The sequence below is a fragment of the Curcuma longa genome, chromosome 21, assembly GCF_044706935.1.
Source record: "Curcuma longa cultivar G26 ecotype Majalengka, Jawa Barat chromosome 21, ITB_CL_G26_1.1, whole genome shotgun sequence".
Taxonomy (NCBI): domain Eukaryota; kingdom Viridiplantae; phylum Streptophyta; class Magnoliopsida; order Zingiberales; family Zingiberaceae; genus Curcuma; species Curcuma longa.
Genome location: NC_133881.1, coordinates 2,610,432 through 2,633,748, shown reverse-complemented (window position 1 = coordinate 2,633,748; position 23,317 = coordinate 2,610,432). Strand labels below are relative to the sequence as shown.

The 23,317-nt window shown below is 41.3% G+C and overlaps 7 protein-coding genes and 1 non-coding gene across 8 annotated transcripts; 1 reads left to right on the top strand and 7 right to left on the bottom strand.

Annotated features, from left to right (window-relative positions):
• Positions 1–205: 205 nt before the first annotated feature.
• On the bottom strand, positions 206–690 carry LOC141815019 (putative calcium-binding protein CML31). Its single transcript, XM_074702979.1, has one exon. It carries the CDS (start codon positions 684–686, stop codon positions 261–263), a length of 426 nt encoding a protein of 141 aa, XP_074559080.1. The 5' UTR covers positions 687–690; the 3' UTR covers positions 206–260.
• A 1,511-nt stretch (positions 691–2,201) lies between these two features.
• LOC141815586 (uncharacterized) lies at positions 2,202–8,157 on the bottom strand. Its single transcript, XM_074703540.1, has 4 exons — positions 7,602–8,157; positions 4,330–4,815; positions 2,583–3,125; positions 2,202–2,505 (listed from the first exon to the last, which is right to left on the bottom strand). The coding sequence occupies exons 1-4, from the start codon at positions 8,091–8,093 to the stop codon at positions 2,425–2,427; spliced, it is 1,602 nt and encodes a 533-aa protein (XP_074559641.1). The 5' UTR covers positions 8,094–8,157; the 3' UTR covers positions 2,202–2,424.
• Positions 8,158–8,651: 494 nt separating this feature from the next.
• LOC141815585 (cinnamoyl-CoA reductase CAD2-like) lies at positions 8,652–11,912 on the bottom strand. The gene is made up of 6 exons (XM_074703539.1): positions 11,755–11,912; positions 11,498–11,670; positions 11,250–11,435; positions 10,985–11,147; positions 9,102–9,288; positions 8,652–8,988 (listed from the first exon to the last, which is right to left on the bottom strand). The coding sequence occupies exons 1-6, from the start codon at positions 11,861–11,863 to the stop codon at positions 8,847–8,849; spliced, it is 960 nt and encodes a 319-aa protein (XP_074559640.1). The 5' UTR covers positions 11,864–11,912; the 3' UTR covers positions 8,652–8,846.
• A 183-nt stretch (positions 11,913–12,095) lies between these two features.
• Positions 12,096–13,941, bottom strand: LOC141814487 (uncharacterized). Its single transcript, XM_074702446.1, has 3 exons — positions 13,870–13,941; positions 12,426–12,950; positions 12,096–12,348 (listed from the first exon to the last, which is right to left on the bottom strand). The coding sequence occupies exons 1-3, from the start codon at positions 13,939–13,941 to the stop codon at positions 12,268–12,270; spliced, it is 678 nt and encodes a 225-aa protein (XP_074558547.1). The 3' UTR covers positions 12,096–12,267.
• Positions 13,942–13,971: 30 nt separating this feature from the next.
• On the bottom strand, positions 13,972–17,187 carry LOC141815584 (cinnamoyl-CoA reductase CAD2-like). Its single transcript, XM_074703538.1, has 6 exons — positions 17,031–17,187; positions 16,774–16,946; positions 16,526–16,711; positions 16,261–16,423; positions 14,414–14,600; positions 13,972–14,300 (listed from the first exon to the last, which is right to left on the bottom strand). Exons 1-6 carry the CDS (start codon positions 17,137–17,139, stop codon positions 14,159–14,161), a joined length of 960 nt encoding a protein of 319 aa, XP_074559639.1. The 5' UTR covers positions 17,140–17,187; the 3' UTR covers positions 13,972–14,158.
• A 251-nt stretch (positions 17,188–17,438) lies between these two features.
• On the bottom strand, positions 17,439–20,140 carry LOC141814486 (cation/H(+) antiporter 15-like). The gene is made up of 4 exons (XM_074702445.1): positions 19,928–20,140; positions 18,789–19,835; positions 17,843–18,705; positions 17,439–17,793 (listed from the first exon to the last, which is right to left on the bottom strand). The coding sequence occupies exons 1-4, from the start codon at positions 20,138–20,140 to the stop codon at positions 17,439–17,441; spliced, it is 2,478 nt and encodes an 825-aa protein (XP_074558546.1).
• A 1,060-nt stretch (positions 20,141–21,200) lies between these two features.
• Positions 21,201–21,289, bottom strand: TRNAY-GUA (transfer RNA tyrosine (anticodon GUA)). The gene is given in 2 exon segments: positions 21,201–21,236; positions 21,253–21,289. It is a non-coding gene; the product is annotated as a tRNA-Tyr (tRNA).
• A 508-nt stretch (positions 21,290–21,797) lies between these two features.
• Positions 21,798–22,934, top strand: LOC141815345 (uncharacterized). Its single transcript, XM_074703288.1, has one exon. It carries the CDS (start codon positions 21,844–21,846, stop codon positions 22,840–22,842), a length of 999 nt encoding a protein of 332 aa, XP_074559389.1. The 5' UTR covers positions 21,798–21,843; the 3' UTR covers positions 22,843–22,934.
• Positions 22,935–23,317: the final 383 nt, after the last annotated feature.

Sequence of the window (23,317 nt, the reverse complement as noted above, 5' to 3'; positions counted from 1 at the left end):
TGTCCTACCGCAGCATCATGCCCTAGGGACTACATCTTAGCCTCAAGGATCTTATCCTCATGACTAAATGCAACTCAATTAGAGCTAATCATCCCTAAATCAATAATTTAATCGATAATTGTCTCCACCGAATCTCAATATTTTAAGTATGCATAAACTTTACTTTAAATTTATCAATAAATGAATTAGAATAAGAATAAGACAGTCTGACTAATATCAAAAAATAAATCTATCAATAATCAATAACAAACACTACAATTCTACGCTATCATCATAATTTTGAACTCCTCAAAGCTCAACACTCCATTGCCATCAAGATCAAACCTACAAATCATCTCCTTGCACTCGTGTACCTCCCTCGACGTCCCCAGCCGGCTCAGCGTCCTCCTCAGGCTCGCCGGCGTGATGCACCCCTCACCGTCGCTCTCGTACATCTCGAACGCCGCCCGCAAATCCCGCTCCTCCTCCTCCTCCACCTCCGCCTGCAACACGCTCGCCAGCTCCTCCACCTCCAGGAGCCCATCGCCGTCGCCGTCCGCGAGGGCCACGAGGGCCGCCGCCTCCTCCTGCAGCAGCTCCACGCCCATGAGGCTTCCCATGCAGAGGGCGAGCTCGGCGGCGGAGATCTTGCCGTCGCCGTCTCTGTCGAGGGAGCGAATGGCCGCGTCGAGGGATATGGAAGCCATCTAATGGACGTGCACTAGATATTACTCTTCATGCCTGTCATTTGCGTACATTTATAGGAGCAGCGAAGGAAGTCAACCTGGATTTTGTCAAACATTTGGAACGCAGCACCAGGAAATTGGAAGAGCGCGTCTGCTGCGTTAGGAAGACACGCAGATTCTAATGTGTTTTCTTAGAAGAAAACAAGGTTTTGACTTGGTGTGGATTGACTTTGAAGAAAAGGGCATGGTCTTCATGAAAATATATATCAGTGTAACAAATGGAGTTTCCAGGGAATTACTGGGTCTAGCTTTTAGAAGCTTCGATAGAGTTTCCAGGGAATTACCGGGTCTAGCTTTTAGAAGCTTCGATCTATAAAATAGAAAACAGAAAGGGGTTTGACAATTGTTTACCCCGTAAGAACTGCACAAAGTTGAGGAGAATCTTTGGATTGATTTTACTCAGCTACTTGTGGAACCATAATATTGCGTGATTGGAAATGCCACTTTGGACCCCGAAGACACTAATTAGGCCTCATGACAAGCCTCAATCCTTCATGATAATTTTCAAATGTGGAAGAAATTGTTTCCTTCCCTTAATCAGTGACTTTTCACACAAATTTAAACATATGCATACCCATTACGCTTTCACATCCTATTATTCAACTGTATATAAAATTATTCTGGTATAATACAAATATACTTTTAAAAATATCAATATACAAATTTAAACTCTTTGCACAGTTTTTAGATTATATATAGGCTTGATATGCTACCCACCCATAAACATCTAATATAAAATATATTTTTTTAAATTTTTGTTTCTTTTAATCTAAACACTAAATCTTAAAACTTAAATTCTAAACTAAATCTAAACAAAGGAGAATACTCTTACGAATCAGACAATTTAGTTAAAAGTCTTAGCTGACTTACTGTTATTGACTGTAAGGCAATTACGTAGCTGGATCAGACCATAACGGACAGTGTGTGGATTGCACTGCAAATAAGGTTGGACTTTACAGGATCACGCTGCAATAAAAAAGAAAAGGTCTAATATCAGAATCCACTGAGTCAATGTGTACGTAACAAACACATTAATCAGATTTTTCGGTTAACCCCTTTTGGAAGCTTACTTTCCAGAAAGGAAACAAACAAAATTTAGATGGCAAACTGCCAAAGGAGAAACTTCAAAGTGTTATTTTGACCATACTGAGAAAAGGGTAAATTTTGAAAGGAAAAAAATTGATATTTTGTTTAAAATTAATACCTTCGAGCTTGTATATGTAACTGTTGCTTCCATCAGCTGCTACATGAATGGAAGTTTCCAATCCAGATCTGTGTTTTAGGGGGACCAGAGAGCAAATGAGATAAGTTGAAACTTTGGCTTAAGCATTGAAATTTAAAAAACTACTATTAGCTAGAAATTCTCAGGAAGAAAGGGTTAATGCTCAACAACTTAATAAAGCTCACCAGATTTGCTTGGAGGAAACATGTAATTATAACCAGAATTATTTAACATGTATGTTAGAACCAGCCACTGTTCAATGTGGTGTTTCACAAGATTATTGAAGTTTATACAAGTAACCTGGTGAAACAGTAAGAGAGATCTTAATGTTAAGCTTATGTTACAACCACAGCCTTTTCTTTCTTGCTTCTACAAATAAGTTTCTGACCTTGATAAAAACAGACAATAAACAATAAAAGAGAGCACAGACTAATGCAGGCTGGAAAAGGTGAATTGACTTCATCTGTTAATGCAAATCTATGAAGTGGAGAAACTGAACTGTATGCCTGTCTTCCCATGATCATGCTGCCACGGTTTCAATATATAGCAGTAGTTGATCTGTGAAAAAAGGAGGTTACATCAGACAACAGAAGATTGCTAACTTTTCTTTGCATAGATTTGTAAGCAAAACAAACCTCCAAGCGAAATAATCTGATTGGGAAGATAATGCCAACCCCAGCACAGCTCCTAAATGTACCCAAAAATCTATGGAATGAGAAATTTGTCAATTCCTCTGATAATTTAACAAGGTTGCCAGCATTTATGAACATGTGTCCGTGAACCCCAGATTCTCTAAACACTTTTAGAGGTAGATCAAATGAAAGATCAGCAAAGGCAGTAACTGCAAGATCACCTCCAACGGCATCTCTGTTTTGAGAGGCAATGCTTCCTGAAGCATCCCCTCCCAAAGATGCTGTATCTTTAGCTTCAATTCGTTTTAAGGAAATTTCTCTTTGCATATCAGTTGGACCTAGACCTCTTTGTTTGAAACTGAACAAAGAAGCAGGCCTGCCTAGTTTGCAAACAGGAGAAGAATGACCACCCATGTAGAATCGCTCACACATTGGTGTACTTGAATTTGTAAATCCAGCCCATGGCATTACAGCACCTGCTGTAACTCCAAAGTTGAGAGCAGCATTGTAAAATCCTAAAGGAATTGCCCCTCTCAGATCAAACTCCTGTTACAAGATGGAAACTAATTATCATACAGACCCAGGGAATATGCACATTGATTTGGATCAGAAGAGACATCTTCAGGCCAGTGACTGAGAAGATGAAGTTTTTTGGAATTGCAAAGTATAAAATAAGTTAATTGATTATATTCCAACCAAAATAAAACTACTACGAGAATTAACAAAAGCACTTCTAATTTATTCGAATTCAGTCATATGAGCGAACAGCCTTCTAATAGGCACCACATTTAGCTCTTGTACCTGCTATTTCTAAAATGGTATAATGAAGAGCAAACCTATTCCCATAGATTCTTTCTTTGCTAGCAGCAGGACTCTTTTTAGTGCTGAAGGAACATATTTCCCTCTTTGCAAAAGCCACTACTGAGTTAATGCAATCATTGATGCAAGATTTACAAATGATATACGGAGAAAACAATTAAATAAACCTTCTAGAAGAAATTCTGCAGTGCCTCAGTGCTCACTATTTATGAAGCTTCTACACGCTTAATGCTTAGGCAGTCTCCTAAATTTTTTTAGGGTGGATATAAACATCATCCTGTTTGAAAAAAAAATCCAAATATTACAAATGGGAGCATTTTCCACTTCCCCTATAATTGATATTTATGTTCTTAATAGCATTAAGTTCAGCTCCTCTGCATGTTAGTACAACTCTAATTTCAATAGATAATGGGTTACCGAAAGCTTTTGTACCTACCTTTTTTCTTACATGTAAGACAAGTAAAAAGAGTTATACAAGTTGATGATAAAGCATCAAGGTCCACATTCTAGAGTTCATATAACATCCAATTTAAATAATGTCTCACTTATGAGAGCAGCTAATTTAAACCATCTAAACAAATAGACACAACTAATAATTTCACATTCACTTTGTCCAAATAGAACCAAAAATAATGATGTAACGTCCAGATGGTCAAGCTTCATAAACCTAAATAGTACAGTGTGACCATCATTAGCGAATAGCTTACCTTGAAGTTCAAAACTCAAATAATACTATATATTTACAGAAGGCCCCATGTAGCTAAAAGTCTCAGTTTGTTATCATTGTTATTTGTTGTTGAGCTTAGTACATTCCACAAGACATGTAATAGTAAGAACAGTTTTACCAGATCAAATGTAACTATAACCTAACATGGTTTAATACATTAAATGACTACTTGCCTTACTAAAACAAGAAGACATGAACATTTACCTGCCTACAAAATTGTATCAGTCTATTGTCAGGTCCAAGACCTGCAATTTGAGTTGTTGATAGGAATGCATATCCACGTGTTGGCCTCACTTTTGAATCCCTGTGATCAATTTTGCATGAGTATCTTATTGAAGAGAGAAGACTATGTCCCAACTGGCTCCGTATTGACTTGGATGGTATGCTTGATGGGTCAAGTAAGCTACACCATGTAAGATTGTAAGTGAGTTCATGCTTTCTAGTTGAAATCAATCCAACAGAGAGACCTAGTAGACGTTCCTTGTATGACGAAAATTTCAACCAATCTTGGGAGAGTAATAAAACTTGAGTTGTGAGGGGAGCTGGAATAATTCTAAATCTGGGTAATGACACTCCAAGACTAATCTCTGATATTCCATCAAAATCATAAGCCCCAGAAGCATCCCAAATATCACCATAGCCAAACAAGTTTTTAAGTTTCAGTGATCCTTCAAATGACCGATATCTAGCCTGCATAAATTAAAAATAAAATGAATATATTGATCACAATTCTTGAGTAAGATCAAACAAGGTATGAATTCAGTATCAGACTGGTAAATGAGCATGCACTTGAGAAAATGTCCAAAAAAAATCATCTCCCTAAAAAGTAACAGTAGACAACCAGATAAAGAAAAAGGACAGTATCATTGAGGTGTAGAGGAACACCCAAATATCAAAACAACATTGCATAATCACTGCTATGATAGGTTCCAGCGCTCCACTTAATGAACATAGGTAGGGGTGTTAAACAGGTTAAACCATGTCTGGGAGTGCAAATGAGTCACCTTGGCGGCAACCAGATTGGCCCACAAGAAAGACGGCTTGAGCCTGTGATGAGCAGCAACTCTCCAGCTCACATGCCAAACTTGTCATGTGCCCATGCCAAACATAGCCCACAGGTTGAACTTTGCATGACACAGGCACTGCCATGGCACAGCCCAAACCAGTTTCACTCAAAATACTACATTCAAATAGCTTTAAATGACCAAAATACCCTTAATGGCCAAAAAATGGTGTTACAATCATTTGACCACAAATCTATCAGATATTCACAAAAAAACTTGATAAAATAAATAGAAATTTCTAAAATTTCTCAATAAATACACTCCCATGCACCCCTTTGTCCCCATCTAAACACATTGTCATTATCGCCTCAAGCTCTCAATACTCTATTCATACTTACATTCTCATTCTTGAATCTTTTTCTCTAATCTCCAATTTTCTTATAACCTCTCTTAAGATTTCAATTCTGTACTATTTATTCACTATATTTTCTACTATCGTTGATGATGTCGTGCCCCAATTCTTCTTGATGTCATCATTCTTTTTTTTTTGAGGTATAATTTACTTTTTGAATCTTACTATTTTAACTTAGCGCTTAATTGAATTATTGATTTTACTTTAGTTTTATCTTCATGTTTTTATTTTTAGAAAAATGTGTGAAGTTGAGAACCTAATGGAACCGGTTCATCAGAGAACATTAACGCATTAACCTGAGAGTAAATAAATCAGACCCATTAATTAGTGAATACTCTAGCTGTCTAGCAGGCTGAGATTCCATACCTGATTTACAATATGAACAACCAGTTCAAGAGGCTTTGAGCAATTCAAGACCAAGAAGCAGCAGGCAATATTGATGAGTATCAAGACTTTGGTTACACAGGAACTTTCTTGGATGATAGATGGAAGAAAGTAATTGGCTAGGAAATCTTTCAACGCCATTATTCAAAATGGTGAAACTAAGCTTAATGTAATAAAGCTCAATACCATTTTATTTACAAATCTTCTACTAGAATAGGCCACCTTATTAGCTGCATAAATCTCATGAAATAGAGCTGTTGTTGCTCAAGTGACATTATCTTTTCCTCTGGGTAGTCTAATTACTTTGTTTTTAAATGAAAAGGCATTTAAATCACTCACTAAATATATAATAAAGTTTGAATCACCACTTCTCATAGATGACTCTACAAACTTTTGAATATTATGTTAGGACATATTCCAACCATCATATACGAGAATCAAGTGACACTATATGTAAAGATTTAGGTTTTAGGTTGGTTGAAAAAATAGTATGCAATTTACCTTGTCCCTGTTGCAATTTCAAACAATACAATTGATGTTCCTATGTACAGAGTATCATAAGAATCTTGTTTTTCTCAGGCAGTCAAGAGTGTTGGATGAGATGAGACATCAATTACCTGAATGATTGATTGGTTAGTTGCAAAAAAATTGTTTCACAATACAAAGGAGGACAGTTGAGATTGGACTTTGGAGATGAAGGAGAAAGCATTGTTTTTCAAGGCCCATCATAACTCATGCCTAAATGAGGTTAGAATACTAGAAATAAAACTATGTGGGTCATGATCCTTCCAAAGGAAGGTCCATAATCAACCTGTTGTAGATCAAAATGCCAAGTGCAAACCTAAACTACTATGTAAGTTCTCCAAATTTTTAAAAAATTAAATAATTTTTGTTTTATTTTTTTAAGTATTATTATTATTAGTTACTCTGTGCACATTGGACTGGCTCGAGCAAGGCCAGCGTAGCAACATAGGTGTGTGCCTTAACCCAGGCTACGCCCAGCGTAGCCACAGCCCATTTATAACCCCTAGATGTGCTTGTATTTAAGGTGTTTCTATTAACAGTGACATGAAACATCTAAAATGCAAAAAATATATGCTATCTCAAATAGAATTTTGATAGAAAGGAAGTATGCCTATAGTTAAGAAACCATACAGAGTAGCAACAAATTTCTGCCAAGGAAAACAACAAAAATTCTAGAGATTGGACATCAAACCTCTAATTCTAAATCTCAGTCATGGTCATAAACCATACTAGCTCTGTTAAACCAGAACTAATAGCCAAATGTTCCTTACTACTTCATGTGTACATCAGCAAGTAAAAAGTCTTTGTGTTCTCTTAATAATCCTATTTGAGGCCCAGGCCTAGGTAATTTCAAGCTCATATCGAAGAAATCTGATATTATAACAACAATATACTATGAAATTTCGAGAGACACAGACCTTAGCCGTCTAGCACAGAAACTACGAGGACCATGGATAATGAGGATGGTATGATGGAATCATTGCATCTCTGGTATCTGACATCAATTGCTAGAAATACATTAGTATTTCTAAAACATATATGAATGCATATTGGTACCACAAAATATGACAGAGTATACATTTGCACGCAAATATATTCCCAGAAAATCTCTGATACAAAAAAGAAAAAAAAAACTTGATCGAGAATCTGACCTCCGGCTTGGTGTACACTCCGAGATCACCAGAGAGCGGATTCTTGACTTCAACAATATCTATGATGACATTAGCCGTGCCGGGAAGCTCAGAGGGTCCCGAATCGAGCACGATGGTGACAGATTCGAAGATGTTCAACTGGCGTAGTCGAGCATTGGCGAGGCCTGCGGCCCGGATGAGTTCCTGCATCGAGGAGGCTGAGCGGAAGGCGTCGAGGACTTCAGCCTCGATAACAGCCTTCTTGGTCTTGCCATTACCCCTGATGATGACATCATGGACGCGGAAACGGACGGGGCCTTCGGAGAGGCGGATGAGGGCGCGGTTGAACTTTTCCCTTCCGGAGGCGCTGAGCTCCTCTTCCTCCTCCGCCTCCTCCGTTTCGTCGTCGTCCGCCTCTTCGCCGTCTCCTGCATCGGCTGTGCCCTCGATCTCCGCTTCGGTGTCGCCCGATTTAGGGTGAACGCCATCTTCTGGATCGGAGGTGATCGCCATGACAAGGAAAGATCGAGTGATTAATCAGTAAAGAGCAGTTAAGACTTTTTGGAATTGCAATGATTTTATAGGTGAATGTGTACGTTTTTTTTAAAAAAAAATATATCAAACTTTTCCCACTTTTTTTCTCGGTAATTAAAATATTCACTATGATAATCAACTATATTAGCGACATTTAGATAAAGAACAAGCCCAACCCTAAACCACCGCTCACCCTTTTAAAAATTTGAAAACCTCGCACTTCGCCATCCCTCCGCCCAAATCATGGCGGAAGACATCCAGTAGCAACTCCTTTCCTCGATCCCTTTATCGATTCAGAAAAGCAAATTCCAAATTATTCTGATGACACAGTAGTGGTGAAATTTGCCGATTCTGCTATCCTGGGAAAGCCTGCTTGCCATCATGGACTTGCTGACCCTTCCCTCGATACGGAGGCAACGAGTGAGATCGATAGTATGTTTCTGAAGCCTCTGGATGCGATGGTCAAAAGAAAATGCTGTAAATCCCCGATCTCTTCAGCAAGCAACAGAAGCAAAGATGAGTCCGTTATGTACAACAGAAGCAACAGAAGCAGCTCGATATGCACATCAAGATGCTAGAGATAAGTTTAGAACCATGCAGTTGTACAACATTGTGAACTCACAGAAACTACCACAAACTAAGCATATATCGTAGAGCTTTGTCCGTTACTCATGTTTTGCTATCCACTTAACATGATTTCATATGAGATCACAGCAAAGATGAGTAGAGCTTTCAGACATACCCCTTGCGCTTTAAATCTTCCACTGAGTCCTTGATTATTTGTTCCATGGAGCTGAACTGCATACCTAATTCGATCAGCTTCTTTGAGGGATTCTCAGCTCTCAGTAGCCCAGGTTGTGTGTCCTTTGGGAATCTGCAGACACAATGAAGAGACTGGAATTACAAATTTTGTGAAGCTAAAAACCACCTTGTGTAGGAGAAAAAGTTTGCTTGAAAGATTAATATCACAGGAGAGTGCAACCATACCTAGGCACCTTATATTCTGGGTAAAGTTCTGCAACTTTGGATGCAAAGTCACTCCAGTGAGAAATGGATTCTATGCACAAATGCCTGCCGGATGCCAATGGATTTTCGTATGCCAGAATGTGTGCCAGAGCAACATCTTTGACGTGAACGGGTCCTATGTGTAAATCTGAAAGCTCTTCTTCACTGCCTGAACAGACTAGGAAAAAGATTAGCAAATTGATTTAGTTTTAAAATTTTGACAATTATTACATGTTTAACTGATTGGCTAAAATTCATCTAAAATATGTCAATTTAGTAAGATCAAGGATGAGCAGATTAAAGAGAGATTGACAAAGAAAGACATGCCTGAACAACAGAATAGCTTCCGAAGAGAGAATCCTAATAAACAAATCTAAAATGACAACTAGCCACCTAAGTATATGCAAATGTGCAATTTGGAAGTAGGAGGCTAGGAGCTTGAAAACCAACAGTTCGTAAAACTTGTAAAGTTTATGAAACAAAGCACTAATAATACCTATTTGTTAAATGTTAACAGTATTCATGTATTACTATGACAGAGTTCACTTTCGGATGAGAAACTGTTAGGGTAGATTGTAATTTTGACGGAGACAAAGGAATAGTACCACATTCAAAATTTAGCAAATAGATGTAAATCTTATATGAATTGGCACCTTAGGTGTATTCAAAATGAACTTTTTGGATGTGGGCTAGTTAAGAACCCTACATGATCAAATTAATTAAATACTTCTAGGTTCATTCCAAAATTAAAATTAATTTAAATTGTTTGTCAGAAATTTATTTGGAACTTAAATTTATAATTATTTCAATTGATTTTAATTAATTTGAAATTCTATTCTTGGTTGAAAAGAGTTGTAACTCTTGTGATAGTTGTATCCATCTAAAAAGGTTGTGTCCCTTGCCCGTGGTGACTGCTTAAAGGGGCTTTCTAAATTCACAAAACTATAGCTTCAATCAAGATTTCTACATATCATTTTTTTGTCAACTTTTTGAGAGAGCTTTAGTTGACTTGACTATATCCTAGGGCATTTTTGATTTACGAAAAAGGCATCACACCTCTAAGCCCCCACCATTTTGTTCTTTCACTTTTCTTCTGTTTCCAAAGAGATAAGAGTTTTACTTGTCAGATAACATAATATTTGCAACAAAAGTATCAATATAACAATGTGGAATGTGTTACTAAACATGGATAAAAGAATAAATATGGTAGCAAGGAATTACCAAAGCTCCTAGCTAGAGAAGCACAGCTTGCCACCATAAAGAATGCTTTTCCACCTTAACCAAAAACTTGAGGACCTTAACTAGGTATTTCATAATTGCTAATGACTAAGTTTGCTGGTTTACTAATATAGCAGAAACAAGCAAAATGCAAAGGTTTAGATAACAGATGAAGCTAGTGGAAAGATGATTCATTGCCTTTTTATTTTTCCTGAAAGCAGGAAGGGTAACAAATTGATAACTTGGGACATTTGTTAGAAGTAGGTGAAAAGAACCAACATTAGATGCACAAAAATGACTAGGTAGCTCAAAATTTTGGTCTTGTGTGTGTGCTATGTTACCTAGTCCAACCTATATGAAGTAGTCATTATAGTCTTTCTGATGTGATTCTCATACCTAAAATCTATTATGAAATTAATATATATATTTTTCCCTATTTTTAATACAGGAGCAGTATCAAGATCATCATAAGTTAGTACTTGCACAACACAAACCTAAAAGTTAGATAGATTCTTTGAGCATGTATGGAATATGAGATTTATACTGATCAGTGAATGACAACGTGATGGTCATGATAAGCTAGAGAGATTATTTGAACATGTTCAGAAACCAGAGATTTATAGTGATGGTGAATGACAATTCATGACCTTCAAGAAGTTGCAGGAGTACAGTCATGCTGGAGTTGATCTTCGGCGGAATGATCGGTCCCAACACCGACCCAGGATTGACCACTACCACATCCAAACGATTCTCTTTTGCGAATTCCCAAGCTGCCTTCTCGGCCATCGTCTTGGACACCGGATACCATATCTGAAGAGGGACAACGACGAAAACCATCACACAGAAGGTGATACTTGTAGCACAGCATCTCCTTGAAGGCTTAGGGCTTGTGATGTGATCTTAAATTCTCACCTCTTTCTGCCGACAGTAGTCAAGGTCGGTCCAGCAGCTCTCGTCCTTGACCCGATCGGCTGGCCATCCAGGACTGGGGACGATGGCAGCGACTGACGATGTGACGACCACCCGGCGCACTCCACTCTCCTTGGCCGCGCGGAGAACGTTGAGAGTCCCCGTCACCGCTGGATCTAGTAGTTCCCTCTGATCAGAAAGGAAACAGGGTTAGAATAGGGAGGGGAGGATCTGGAAGGGAAAGTGTGGACCTGGGGATCCTGGACGCGAGTGATGACGCAAGGCGAGGCGAGGTGGAACACGCCGGAGACGCCGCGGATGGCTGCGAGGATGGAATCCGAATCAAGGAGGTCGATCTGGAAGAGGCGAAGGCGATCGGAGGCGCCAGGTAGGGACCGTAGGTGCGCCGTCTCGGCCTCGTCTCCTGCATAAGTTTACGTAAAGAGAAGGTGGAGGAGGAGGCGGAGGCGGAGGCGGAGGCGGAGAAGAGAGGAGGAGGAGTACCGACCGAGGCGCATGACGGTGGCTTGGACGGTGTAGCCACGGTCGAGGAGGAGTCGGACGAGCCACGAACCGATGAAGCCGCTGCCGCCTGTGACGCAGACGACGTTCGCCATTTCTTCTCGCGTCTCGCTCTGCTCCGGAGCGCACCCTCTGGATGAGCGAGCAAGAGCTGGATGAGGATCGAGGACGGTTACCTATCGGGTCGGATCAAGTTTGATTCGGGTAGACTCTCCTTTTAAACCGTTAAAGGGCACCGTCCACTTTAATAATCCCATAAGAATTATAAAACTAAACCTTTACTTAATTTTTGTTAGTTTATTATTATTATTATTATTATTAACCTGGTGAAACAGTAGAGAGATCTTAATGTTAAGCTTATGTTACAACCACAGCCTTTTCTTTCTTGCTTCTACAAATAAGTTTCTGACCTTGATAAAAACAGACAATAAACAATAAAAGAGAGCACAGACTAATGCAGGCTGGAAAAGGTGAATTGACTTCATCTGTTAATGCAAATCTATGAAGTGGAGAAACTGAACTGTATGCCTGTCTTCCCATGATCATGCTGCCACGGTTTCAATATATAGCAGTAGTTGATCTGTGAAAAAAGGAGGTTACATCAGACAACAGAAGATTGCTAACTTTTCTTTGCATAGATTTGTAAGCAAAACAAACCTCCAAGCGAAATAATCTGATTGGGAAGATAATGCCAACCCCAGCACAGCTTCTAAATGTACCCAAAAATCTATGGAATGAGAAATTTGTCAATTCCTCTGATAATTTAACAAGGTTGCCAGCATTTATGAACACATGTCCGTGAACCCCAGATTCTCTAGACACTTTTAGAGGTAGATCAAATGAAAGATCAGCAAAGGCAGTAACTGCAAGATCAGCTCCAACGGCATCTCTGTTTTGAGAGGCGATGCTTCCTGCTGTATCTTTAGCTTCAATTCGTTTTAAGGAAATTTCTCTTTGCATATCAGTTGGACCTAGACCTCTTTGTTTGAAACTGAACAAAGAAGCAGGCCTGCCTAGTTTGCAAACAGGAGAAGAATGACCACCCATGTAGAATCGCTCACACATTGGTGTACTTGAATTTGTAACTCCAGCCCATGGCACTACAGCACCTGCTGCTGTAACTCCAAAGTTGAGAGCAGCATTGTAAAATCCTAAAGGAATTGCCCCTCTCAGATCAAACTCCTGTTACAAGATGGAAACTAATTATCATACAGACCCAGGGAATATGCACATTGATTTGGATCAGAAGAGACATCTTCAGTCCAGTGACTGAGAAGACGAAGTTTTTTGGAATTGCAAAGTGTAAAATAAGTTAATTGATTATATTCCAACCAAAATAAAACTAATACGAGAATTAACAAAAGCACTTCTAATTTGTTTGAATTCAGTCATATGAGCGAACAGCCTTCCAATAGGCACCACATTTAGCTCTTGTACCTGCTAATTCTAAAATGGTATAATGAAGAGCAAACCTATTCCCATAGATTCTTTCTTTGCTAGCAGCAGGACTCTTTTTAGTGCTGAAGGAACATATTTCCCTTTTTGGAATTGCAATGAATTTATAGGTGAATGTGCACGTTTTTTTTTAAAAAAAAAGAGAATATTAAACTTTTCCCACTTTTTTCTCGGTAAATAAAATATTCACTATGATAATCAATTATATTACCCGACATTTAGATGAAGAACAAGCCCAACCCTAAACCACCGCTCGCCCCTAAATTTGAAAACCTCGCTCTTCGCCCTCCCTCCGGCCAAATCATGGCGGAAGACATCCGGACGCAACTCCTTTCCTCGATCCCTTTGTCGATTCAGAAAAGCAAATCCAAATTATTCTGATGACTCAGTAGTGGTGAAATTTGTCGATTCTGCAATCCTGGGAAAGTCTGATGCAGAAAATGCTTGCTTGCCATCATGGACTTTATTTGGAACTCTTGTTACAACTTTTTTCATTTTTGGTTTGAAGCATATTGTGAGTTTTGATGAATTAGTTTTCGTTGTAAATCTAAATCTTCCTAAACTTTCATTCAATATTCGAAATATATTGACTACATGCAGGAGCTTATCAGTTAATATATTTTTGTACCTTTCATAGCTAAGGTACAAGCACTTGCCAAGCCATTTCATAAACATTGTATTCCTTTACAGCCATAGAAACTAGTAGCATGTAAACCATCTTGTTCCAAGCAACAGAAGCAGCTCGATATGCACATCAAGATGCTAAAGATAAGTTTAGAACCATGCAGTTTTACACACCGGTTATGTGCAACATTGTGAATTGACAGAAACTACCACAAACTAAGCATATATCATAGAGCTTTGTCCGCTACTCATGTTTTGCTATCCACTTAACATGATTTCATATGAGATCACAGGAAAGATGAGTAGAGCTTTCAGACATACCCCTTGCGCTTTAAATCTTCCACTGAGTCCTTGATTATTTGTTCCATGGAGCTGAACTGCATACCTAATTCGATCAGCTTCTTTGAAGGATTTTCAGCTCTCAGTAGCCCAGGTTGTGTGTCCTTTGGGAATCTGCAGACACAATGAAGAGACTGGAATTACAAAGTTTGTGAAGCTAAAAACCACCTTGTGTAGGAGAAAAAGTTTGCTTGAAAGATTAATATCACAGGAGAGTGCAACCATACCTAGGCACCTTATATTCCGGGTAAAGTTCTGCAACTTTGGATGCAAAGTCACTCCAGTGAGAAATGGATTCTATGCACAAATGCCTGCCGGATGCCAATGGATTTTCGTATGCCAGAATGTGTGCCAGAGCAACATCTTTGACGTGAACGAGTCCCATGTGTAAATCTGAATACTCTTCTTCACTGCCTGAACAGACTAGGAAAAAGATTAGCAAATTGATTTAGTTTTAAAATTTTGACAATTATTACATGTTTAACTGATTGGCTAAAATTCATCTAAAATATTGCAATTCAGTAAGATCAAGGATGAGCAGGTTAAAGAGAGATTGACAAAGAAAGACATGCCTGAACAACAGAATAGCTTCCGAAGAGAGAGGATCCTAATAAACAAATCTGAAATGACAACTAGCCACCTAAGTATATGCAAATGTGCAATTTGGAAGTAGGAGGCTAGGAGCTTGAAAACCAACAGTTCGTGAGACTTAAAAAGTTTATGAAACAAAGCACTAATAATACCTATTTGTTAAATGTTAACAGTATTCATGTATTACTATGACAGAGTTCACTTTCGGATGAGAAACTGTTAGGGTAGATTGTAATTTTGATGGAGACAAAGGAATAGTACCGCATTTGAAATTTAACAAATAGATGTAAATCTTATATGAATTGGCACCTTAGGTGTATTCAAAATGAACTTTTTGGATGTGGGCTAGTTAAGAACCCTACATGATCAAATTAATTAAATTCTTCTAGGTTCATTCCGAAATTAAAATTAATTTAAATTGTTTGTCAGAAATTTATTTGGAACTTAAATTTATAATTATTTCAATTGATTTTAATTAATTTGAAATTCTATTCTTGGTTGAAAAGAGTTGTAACTCTTGTGATAGTTGTATCCATCTAAAAAGGTTGTCCCTTGCCTGTGGTGACTGCTTAAAGGGGATTTCTAAATTCACAAAACTATAGTTCAATCAAGATTTCTACATATCATTTTTTGTCAACTTTTTGCAAGAGCTTTAGTTGACTTGACTATATCCTAGGGCATTTTTGATTTACGAAAAAGGCATCACACCTCTAAGCGCCCACCATTTTGTTCTTTCACTTTTCTTCTGTTTCCAAAGAGATAAGAGTTTTACTTGTCAGATAACATAATATTTGCAACAAAAGTATCAATATAACAATGTGGAATGTGTTACTAAACATGGATAAAAGAATAAATATGGTAGCAAGGAATTACCAAAGCTCCTAGCTAGAGAAGCACAGCTTGCCACCATAAAGAATGCTTTTCCACCTTAACCAAAAACTTGAGGACCTTAACTAGGTATTTCATAATTGCTAATGACTAAGTTTGCTGGTTTACTAATATAGCAGAAACAAGCAAAATGCAAAGGTTTAGATAACAGATGAAGCTAGTGGAAAGATGATTCATTGCCTTTTTATTTTTCCTGAAAGCAGGAAGGGTAACAAATTGATAACTTGGGACATTTGTTAGAAGTAGGTGAAAAGAACCAACATTAGATCCACAAAAATGACTAGGTAGCTCAAAATTTTGGTCTTGTGTGTGTGCTATGTTACCTAGTCCAACCTATATGAAGTAGTCATTATAGTCTTTCTGATGTGATTCTCATACCTAAAATCTATTGAGAAACTAATATATTTTTTCCCCTATTTTTATACAGGAGCAGTATCAAGATGATCATATGTTATAGATTCTTTGAGCATGTATGGAATATGAGATTTATACTAATCAGTGAATGACAACGTGATGATCATGATAAGCTAAAGAGATTATTTGAACATGTTCAGAAACCAGAGATTTATAGTGATCGTGAATGACAATTCATGACCTTCAAGAAGTTGCAGGAGTACAGTCATGCTGGAGTTGAGCTTCGGCGGAATGATCGGTCCCAAGACCGGCCCAGGATTGATCACTACCACATCCAAACGATTCTCTTTTGCGAATTCCCAAGCTGCCTTCTCGGCCATCGTCTTGGACACCGGATACCATATCTGAAGAGGGACAACGACCAAAACCATCACACAGAAGGTGATACTTGTAGCACAGCATCTCCTTGAAGGCTTAGGGCTTGTGATGTGATCTTAAATTCTCACCTCTTTCTGCCGACAGTAGTCAAGGTCGGTCCAGCAGCTCTCGTCCTTGACCCGATCGGCTGGCCATCCAGGACTGGGGAAGATGGCAGCGACTGACGATGTGACGACCACCCGGCGCACTCCACTCTCCTTGGCCGCGCGGAGAACGTTGAGAGTCCCCGTCACTGCTGGATCTAGTAGTTCCCTCTGATCAGAAAGGAAACGGGGTTAGAATAGGAAGGAGGGGATCTGGAAGGGAAAGTGTGGACCTGGGGATCCTGGACGCGAGTGATGAAGCAAGGCGAGGCGAGGTGGAACACGCCGGAGACGCCGCGGATGGCTGCGAGGATGGAATCCGAATCAAGGAGGTCGATCTGGAAGAGGCGAAGGCGATCGGAGGCACCAGGGAGGGACCGTAGGTGCGCCGTCTCGGACTCGTCTCCTGCACAAGTTTAGGTAAAGAGAAGGTGGAGGAGGAGGCGGAGCCGGAGCCGGAGCCGGAGAAGAGAGGAGGAGGAGTACCGACCGAGGCGCATGACGGTGGCTTGGACGGTGTAGCCACGGTCGAGGAGGAGTCGGACGAGCCACGAACCGATGAAACCGCTGCCGCCTGTGACGCAGACGACGTTCGCCATTTCTTCTCGCGTCTCGCTCTGCTTCGGAGCGCACCCTCTGGATGAGCGACCAAGAGCTGGATGAGGATTGAGGACGGTTACCTATCGGGTCGGATCAAGTTTGATTCGGGTAGACTCTACTTTTAAACCGTTAAAGGGCCACTTTAATAATCCCATAAGAATTATAAAACTAAACCTTTACTTAATTTTTTTAGCTTATTATTATTATTATTAGATTATTTAGACTGAAAAATAATAATATTTGCATGAAAAAAGAACAAAATAATTTAGAACTCTTCTTCTCTATCGAAGTTACTCGATTACCTGCGCTTTGAGCCATACCCGCCCACCCTCAATCTCTTCCTCCGGCTCGACGCCTCATCCATGTCCCGCGCGCTCTGCTGCTCACCCACGTACTGCTGCACCTCGAGAACCGACGCCGCCGCTGAGAATTCCGCCGACACCAACAAGTCCCCAATCGGCCCCAGCTCCCTCGAATCCACGAAGTTCCACAGACCCTCCCCCAGCTCCGCCGCCGACTCTCCCCCCGCCTCCCTCCCCACCACGTACATGTCGTGCTCCCCTCCCATCTCCCTGATGGCCGCCACCGTCCCCTCGCAGTCCTGCACCGCCGTCTCTGTGTACGTCACCGCCGCGTGGCTTGCGAACTGCCGCCTGAACTCCCTTACGTACTCGTCGTCGATTCGGCGCTCCACCCTCGCACCCGATATCCCCGGCGTCTCCCTTGGCCGCCGCGTGTGATTGCTGGTCGTCGATCGCGAATCGCACCACCGTGAGGTGGACCCCCGGCCGCTTCGCGAAGCGGCTGGCGCAAAGGAGCGCTTCGCGGTCGTCGGGCCCACCGAAGAAGAGGAGCGCCACGTTGCCGGCGAGCTGGGACTCGTGGCCGACCCGTTGACCGCGGTCGACGAGGATCGCGACGGAGCAAGGCGCGCCGGCGAGGATGCCCTGGTTGACGGCGCGCACATAGGGGTTGATGTCCTCCATCTCGCCGTCGACGGTCAGCAGTCGGTGGAAGGGGACGACGATGAGGGTGGCCCGGTAACCCTCAGCGATGCTACGGACGTGGTCAGGCATGGAGAAGTACTCGGAGACAGCGGTGAGCGATGAGACCTCGACGTTCGTGGATCGTTGCTGGAACCTCTCGAAAGCGGAAATGATGGGCTGCGAGTCTACTTTGTTGTCCGGCGCCGCAGAGGACGTCACGGTGGAAACGTCGTCCAGGGCGGGAAGCGGGCAGTTGCAGTCAACGGAGTCATGGACGATGAGCATCGGAGGGGCGAGGCCGGTGAGTTGGGCGAGGTGAACGGCACAGACTGAGAGCGGGAAGTGGTCGGCGAGGTGGAGGAGGCCAGTGATGGAAGGGGCGTTCCGGATGGTGTGGACGCAGGCCACGACGCGCAGGTCTGACTCCAACCCGGAGAGTTGCAAATTGCGCTTCTTGTACGCCGGTGCAGGCGGGCGGCGGAGCTTGCGCCCTTCGAGCGCGGTCAAGACCGGCCTCACCATCGCCGTGCTGATCACCGACGCAACTAAAAGCACTCCGCGTATTTTCGCATTAAAGATCTGATTCCATTTCCAGAGAGAAGTTAATTTTTAGGTGCAAATTGTTCTATACACTGTAATTTTGAGAAATTAATGCCGTGCACCTTCCGATCCTTGCCGATGTTTAGGATTATAATCTCCATGGGACCGATCGTGTTCATTAAGACACCGATCGACAAACTCTCTGTTCGCGGCAGAGAAAACAGAGGCGACACGGCCACGGCCGCCGCCAGCTTTGCCAGCGTTCCCACCACCATGACGCCAGCCAAACGTAGCGCGTAGTTCTCTGGCTCGTCCCCTTGCCTCGTCACGATGGCCATGACGTCGGTCGCGTGGGCGCTGCTGATGATGGTGAAAGGAAGCAGAGCAATGATGACGTAGTTCTCGAGTCGCTGCGTCAGCGCCGCCGTGAGAGACCCCTTGGGCACCGCCAGCCCCAGCACGAGTGCGCCCAAGGCAGGGTGGAAGCCGATGGCCGCCGCCGACAGCGCTGCCGGCGGCACCAACGCGACCACCAATCCCATGAATTCGATGTTCACGGGATCAGCTGCCGACGTCTTCCGGCCTAGCCACACCAGCAGCGGCCTGATAATCCACACGCACACCGCCACCAGGCACGCGCCGGCGAGGACCATCCACAGCGGCGCGAGGGCCTCGTCTGCAGGCCCGACGAAGGCGAAGCACACCGCGAGGGCGATCCACGAGAATACGTCGCCCACCACGGCAGCCGGGAGCACTACCTGTCCGACCTCCCCGAAGGGGACCTTGACCTCGTCGAGGAGGCGCGCCATGACGGGGAAGGCAGGGACAGATAGCGCGAAGCCGAGGACGGGGGCGAACGTGGCCTGCTCCGCGTGGGAGGGGGCAGGAAGACGGAAGATAACTACCGCGACGAGGACGGCGAGGAGAGGGAGGAGGACGGTGGCGGCGGCGACGGGAAACACCTTCCTATACATTTTCCTGACCACCGTGGTATCGAGCCGCATGGCGACGAGGAAGACGTAGTAGATGAGCCCCAAGAAGCCAAAAATCTCCACCATCGAAAAGCTCATCTCCGGGAAGACTAAATCGTAGAGCGTCTTCGCCGTCGGCGCCGACGCGCTGCTGAAAGCCAGCCTTCCGATGATCGTCGGACTCAATAGTATAGCACCCTAGAGCACACGAAATCATCAAAAAAAAAAACAACATTAAAATTCTCAAATCAATTGTTAAATCAAATGACTAAATCAGAGTTGGCGATTACAATCAACTCTGCGAGAATTCGCGGTTGGCGGAAGGGCTTGAGGAGGTAGGCGACGGAGTGGGTGGTGATCAGAATGAGTAGGTTTTGGATGATTATAAGCGTCAACTTGTGGCGAAATAAGTCAAAAATATCGATCCCATTGGTCCTCCAAGAGCCATCCATCAGGATGTTGTCGTCGTACTGGAGATTATACATCGTGTTAAGAATCACCATCTCGGCGTACGTCGCCGGACGAAGAGGGAATGGAGGAGGAGGTGCGGTCGGGCGTAAGAAGGATGGTCGTTACCTGGAGATATGCCTTGTCGGTTAATTTGTCAACGGCGATCGCTGTTTAGGCGTTGACTTTAGATTTGACAGATAGTGTTTAGTTATGCCGGTTTTTGTTTGTTTATTTATTTATTTTGGGCAAAAATTGAACGGAGTCCTTATCTAATATTTTCTGTTAAATTTATACTATTTTAAATTTACTGTATATTTTAAAAAGATAAGATGGTGAATAAACTCATATAACAGTTTACTAAAAAGTATTAAAAATATGTTTTTACAAAAAAGTATAACAATTCTATAAAAATTTTAAAAATAATTAAATGAATTATTTTTTAAAAAATATTAAAATTATATTCTTTTAAATATAAATTTAAAAATATAAAAAATAATCATATTGAAGTTTTAGCCTAAAATGAATTTATTTAAAGCAGAGATTTATGAATGAAAATGACCGAATGTCTTCGTTAAACTATCAATTTTGATTGAATCTACTTAGATAACGGTTTTAGTTAAAATTGTTAAACATATGATCAAAACTACTAAATTTATATTGCAATTTTAGTCATATGTTAATTTTGATTAATAATTTTGGTTACATTAAAAGTGCTAAATATATGCTCAAAATGTTTTATAGTTTTTTTAATCATTTGGTTACATTAGAAATATGGTTAGATAACTATTAAATCCTAATTTTTAACTATATATATATAGTTAAAAATTGTCTAAAAATCGTCAAAAAAATAAATTTGTCTAAATTTGAGGGGTGTAGTAGCCTTTGATCAAAATTAATATCTAACACTATTGTATGAATATTTTTTAGTGCATCTAAAATTTAAATAAAATGGATAGATATAGTTGAATTCAAAATTTGGACAAACGGCATTCACCTTACAGTTTTGAACCCAAACTTTTTGAATTGTTAAAAAAACATAATTAAACTCCAATAACCTTCCAAATACGTTTAGATATTTTAAGCAAATATTAACTAACGCATAAAAAATTAAAATCCGACTTGCCGGATTCGAACCAGCGACCTAAGGATCATCTGCAACGTACAACTACAGTCCTCCGCTCTACCAACTGAGCTAAAGTCGGTTGATGCGATAATCATCAAAAGAAGCTTTAATTTGTGTATATAAAAATCCAAGGAAGATTTTTTCGGATATTATTTTTTTCCCTTTTCTAGTTTTCTTTATAGTTACAAAATCTAGAGAAAAAGAAAAGATTTAAAAAAGTATTTTATTTTTTAATATTATTTTCATTTGATTTTAAAAGGCGAAGTAAAACGTGAGTAATAACTAATAAATTCGGATTTAAAAGTTGTTAACTTATTAAGAATCTATGTTCGATTTGCATTTCTCTAATATTTTTTGAAATGATTTTAAAATTCAAGTTTAATTTATTTTCCTTTCAAAAAAATATTCTTAAAATTATATTATTATTATTATTAATCACTTCTGCTCAAAAAGAATATAAATTGACGTGTAAAATGAAAAAAAAAACACATAATTTTCTTATTATTTGAAATTTTAGGAACACTATTAATTATATGATAAATTGAAACACTGTTTCAAATGGACACCTACCCACGGAGTTTCAGATCGATATCGCCGCCCCCATCGCAGTGACAGATTTCCTCCCCGACCACCATGGCCGCCACCGTCGCCGCCGCCACCGACGGCGAAGGCCCCCAGATTCTCTCCCAGATCTCCATCTCCGGCCCTGCCCTCGCCTCCATCATCCAACGCTTCGCTTCCGCCCCCGGCGACATCGACGGCCTCCTCTTTGGCCACGTTACCCGCCTCCCCCCTCCTGAGCCGCTTGACGACTATGATATCGGCTCTTCTGCTCCCGCCGAGGACTCCGACGGCGCCTCGAACTATCCCCTAGATGCCACTGTCACCGGGCATCTCTTCCTCCCCTCGCCGTTCTCCTTCTACGATGCCCTCGGCCGGATCGATCTCCCCTACATTCAAAGCGTCCTTGCGTCTTCCGTCCATCCTGATGCATCCTGCCTCGGATGGTTCTCCGGCCGCCGCCAATCCCCACTGCGCCTCTCCATGAGGGAGCGCGCTGTTTCCTTCTCCATGTTCAAAACCCTATCCTCTATTGATGCTGCCCAAGACGTGCCGCTGACCGGATCGTCTCTGGGATGCCGCGATGTCCTCCGTCGACCTTCCATCTTCCTCCTTTTGTCCTCCTCCGCCTCTGGTAATCAAGCGATTCACACCCACGAGTACAGGGCCTTCGTGTTCCGTCCAAGGGCCGGCAGGGGTGTGCTCGAGCCGACATCTATGAAGATCGTGAATCTAGGGCCGTCATTTAGGGCGCAGTACAATTCTTTCTCTGCACAGTCTGGGCTGCCATGGATGCCTTGCCATCCAAGGGGATCCAACGAAGGGAACAAGAGGGAAGGGGAGAGCTTGAACCAACTCCGGCAGTTAACAAGAGAGCAGCAACAGCTAGATGTTTCTACAGTAGGGTTTGAGGTGGATAGATTGGGGAGGCTGGTAGGGTCTGTGGCCACAGAGTATACCTCAGGATTGGAAGATTTGTACGAAAAGATGATGCTTAAGCTGGAAAGTTTGGCTAAAGTCGTGGATGAGAGTTCAGCTAAGATTCTTGAGCAGGTCAAATTTGTTTGCTAGTTTAATACATTGAGCTGCTTCTTTCTGCCAGACTGAAAATTTTGAATTTGCTGTTCCATGTGAGAACGAGTGCATTCTAGTTAATTCTCATATCTTATTTCGCTCAGACTATAGATCTTGATTCTAAACTAGCAGCCTCAGTAGTTTATGTTTCTGTCTATAGTGCAAGTTGATTATTGACACGATTGTTTCAGCATATTAGCTGATGTTTAATTAAGTAAAGATCAGATTGATGATGCTAGTTTTGTGATTTCAAGATATATCGATGAGTTATGATAGGTAAAGAAAGGATGCCTGAGTTGGATAATGCATCTATAGAAAATTCATGTCACTTAGATTGCCTTGTAGTGGTGATATTCTAGCCGTTCCTCCAATTTGTATAGCTAAAGGGGAGGTCTCTTTGTTTTCAACTTAGTATAGTTGATAGATGGCTTACTAATCCACAAGAAGATTCCGATATTAATGAGTAGCCCTA

Bases quoted from the DNA above. Each gene is read 5' to 3' on its own strand.
- LOC141815019 (XM_074702979.1), bottom strand. From the start codon at position 686: ATGGCTTCCATATCCCTCGACGCGGCCATTCGCTCCCTCGACAGAGAC.
- LOC141815586 (XM_074703540.1), bottom strand. From the start codon at position 8,093: ATGGCGATCACCTCCGATCCAGAAGATGGCGTTCACCCTAAATCGGGC. The intron at 3,126-4,329 runs GTAAATGTTCAT...ATCTTGTAACAG, and splicing joins TGATACAATTTTGTAGGCAG to GAGTTTGATCTGAGAGGGGC. The intron at 2,506-2,582 runs GTTTGTTTTGCT...CTTTTTTCACAG, and splicing joins TCAGATTATTTCGCTTGGAG to ATCAACTACTGCTATATATT.
- LOC141815585 (XM_074703539.1), bottom strand. From the start codon at position 11,863: ATGGCGAACGTCGTCTGCGTCACAGGCGGCAGCGGCTTCATCGGTTCG. The intron at 11,671-11,754 runs GTCGGTACTCCT...AAACTTATGCAG, and splicing joins AGCCACCGTCATGCGCCTCG to GAGACGAGGCCGAGACGGCG. The intron at 8,989-9,101 runs GTATGGTTGCAC...TTGTGTCTGCAG, and splicing joins CCAGAATATAAGGTGCCTAG to ATTCCCAAAGGACACACAAC.
- LOC141814487 (XM_074702446.1), bottom strand. From the start codon at position 13,941: ATGGTTTACATGCTACTAGTTTCTATGGCTGTAAAGGAATACAATGTT. The intron at 12,951-13,869 runs GTACCTTAGCTA...ATCTTGTAACAG, and splicing joins AAATGGCTTGGCAAGTGCTT to GAGTTTGATCTGAGAGGGGC. The intron at 12,349-12,425 runs GTTTGTTTTGCT...CTTTTTTCACAG, and splicing joins TCAGATTATTTCGCTTGGAG to ATCAACTACTGCTATATATT.
- LOC141815584 (XM_074703538.1), bottom strand. From the start codon at position 17,139: ATGGCGAACGTCGTCTGCGTCACAGGCGGCAGCGGTTTCATCGGTTCG. The intron at 16,947-17,030 runs GTCGGTACTCCT...AAACTTGTGCAG, and splicing joins AGCCACCGTCATGCGCCTCG to GAGACGAGTCCGAGACGGCG. The intron at 16,424-16,525 runs GTGAGAATTTAA...GTCCCTCTTCAG, and splicing joins ACTACTGTCGGCAGAAAGAG to ATATGGTATCCGGTGTCCAA.
- LOC141814486 (XM_074702445.1), bottom strand. From the start codon at position 20,140: ATGGTGATTCTTAACACGATGTATAATCTCCAGTACGACGACAACATC. The intron at 19,836-19,927 runs GTAATCGCCAAC...CGTGTGCTCTAG, and splicing joins GAATTCTCGCAGAGTTGATT to GGTGCTATACTATTGAGTCC. The intron at 17,794-17,842 runs GTGCGAGGGTGG...AAGGGAGTTCAG, and splicing joins GGAGACGCCGGGGATATCGG to GCGGCAGTTCGCAAGCCACG.
- LOC141815345 (XM_074703288.1), top strand. From the start codon at position 21,844: ATGGCCGCCACCGTCGCCGCCGCCACCGACGGCGAAGGCCCCCAGATT.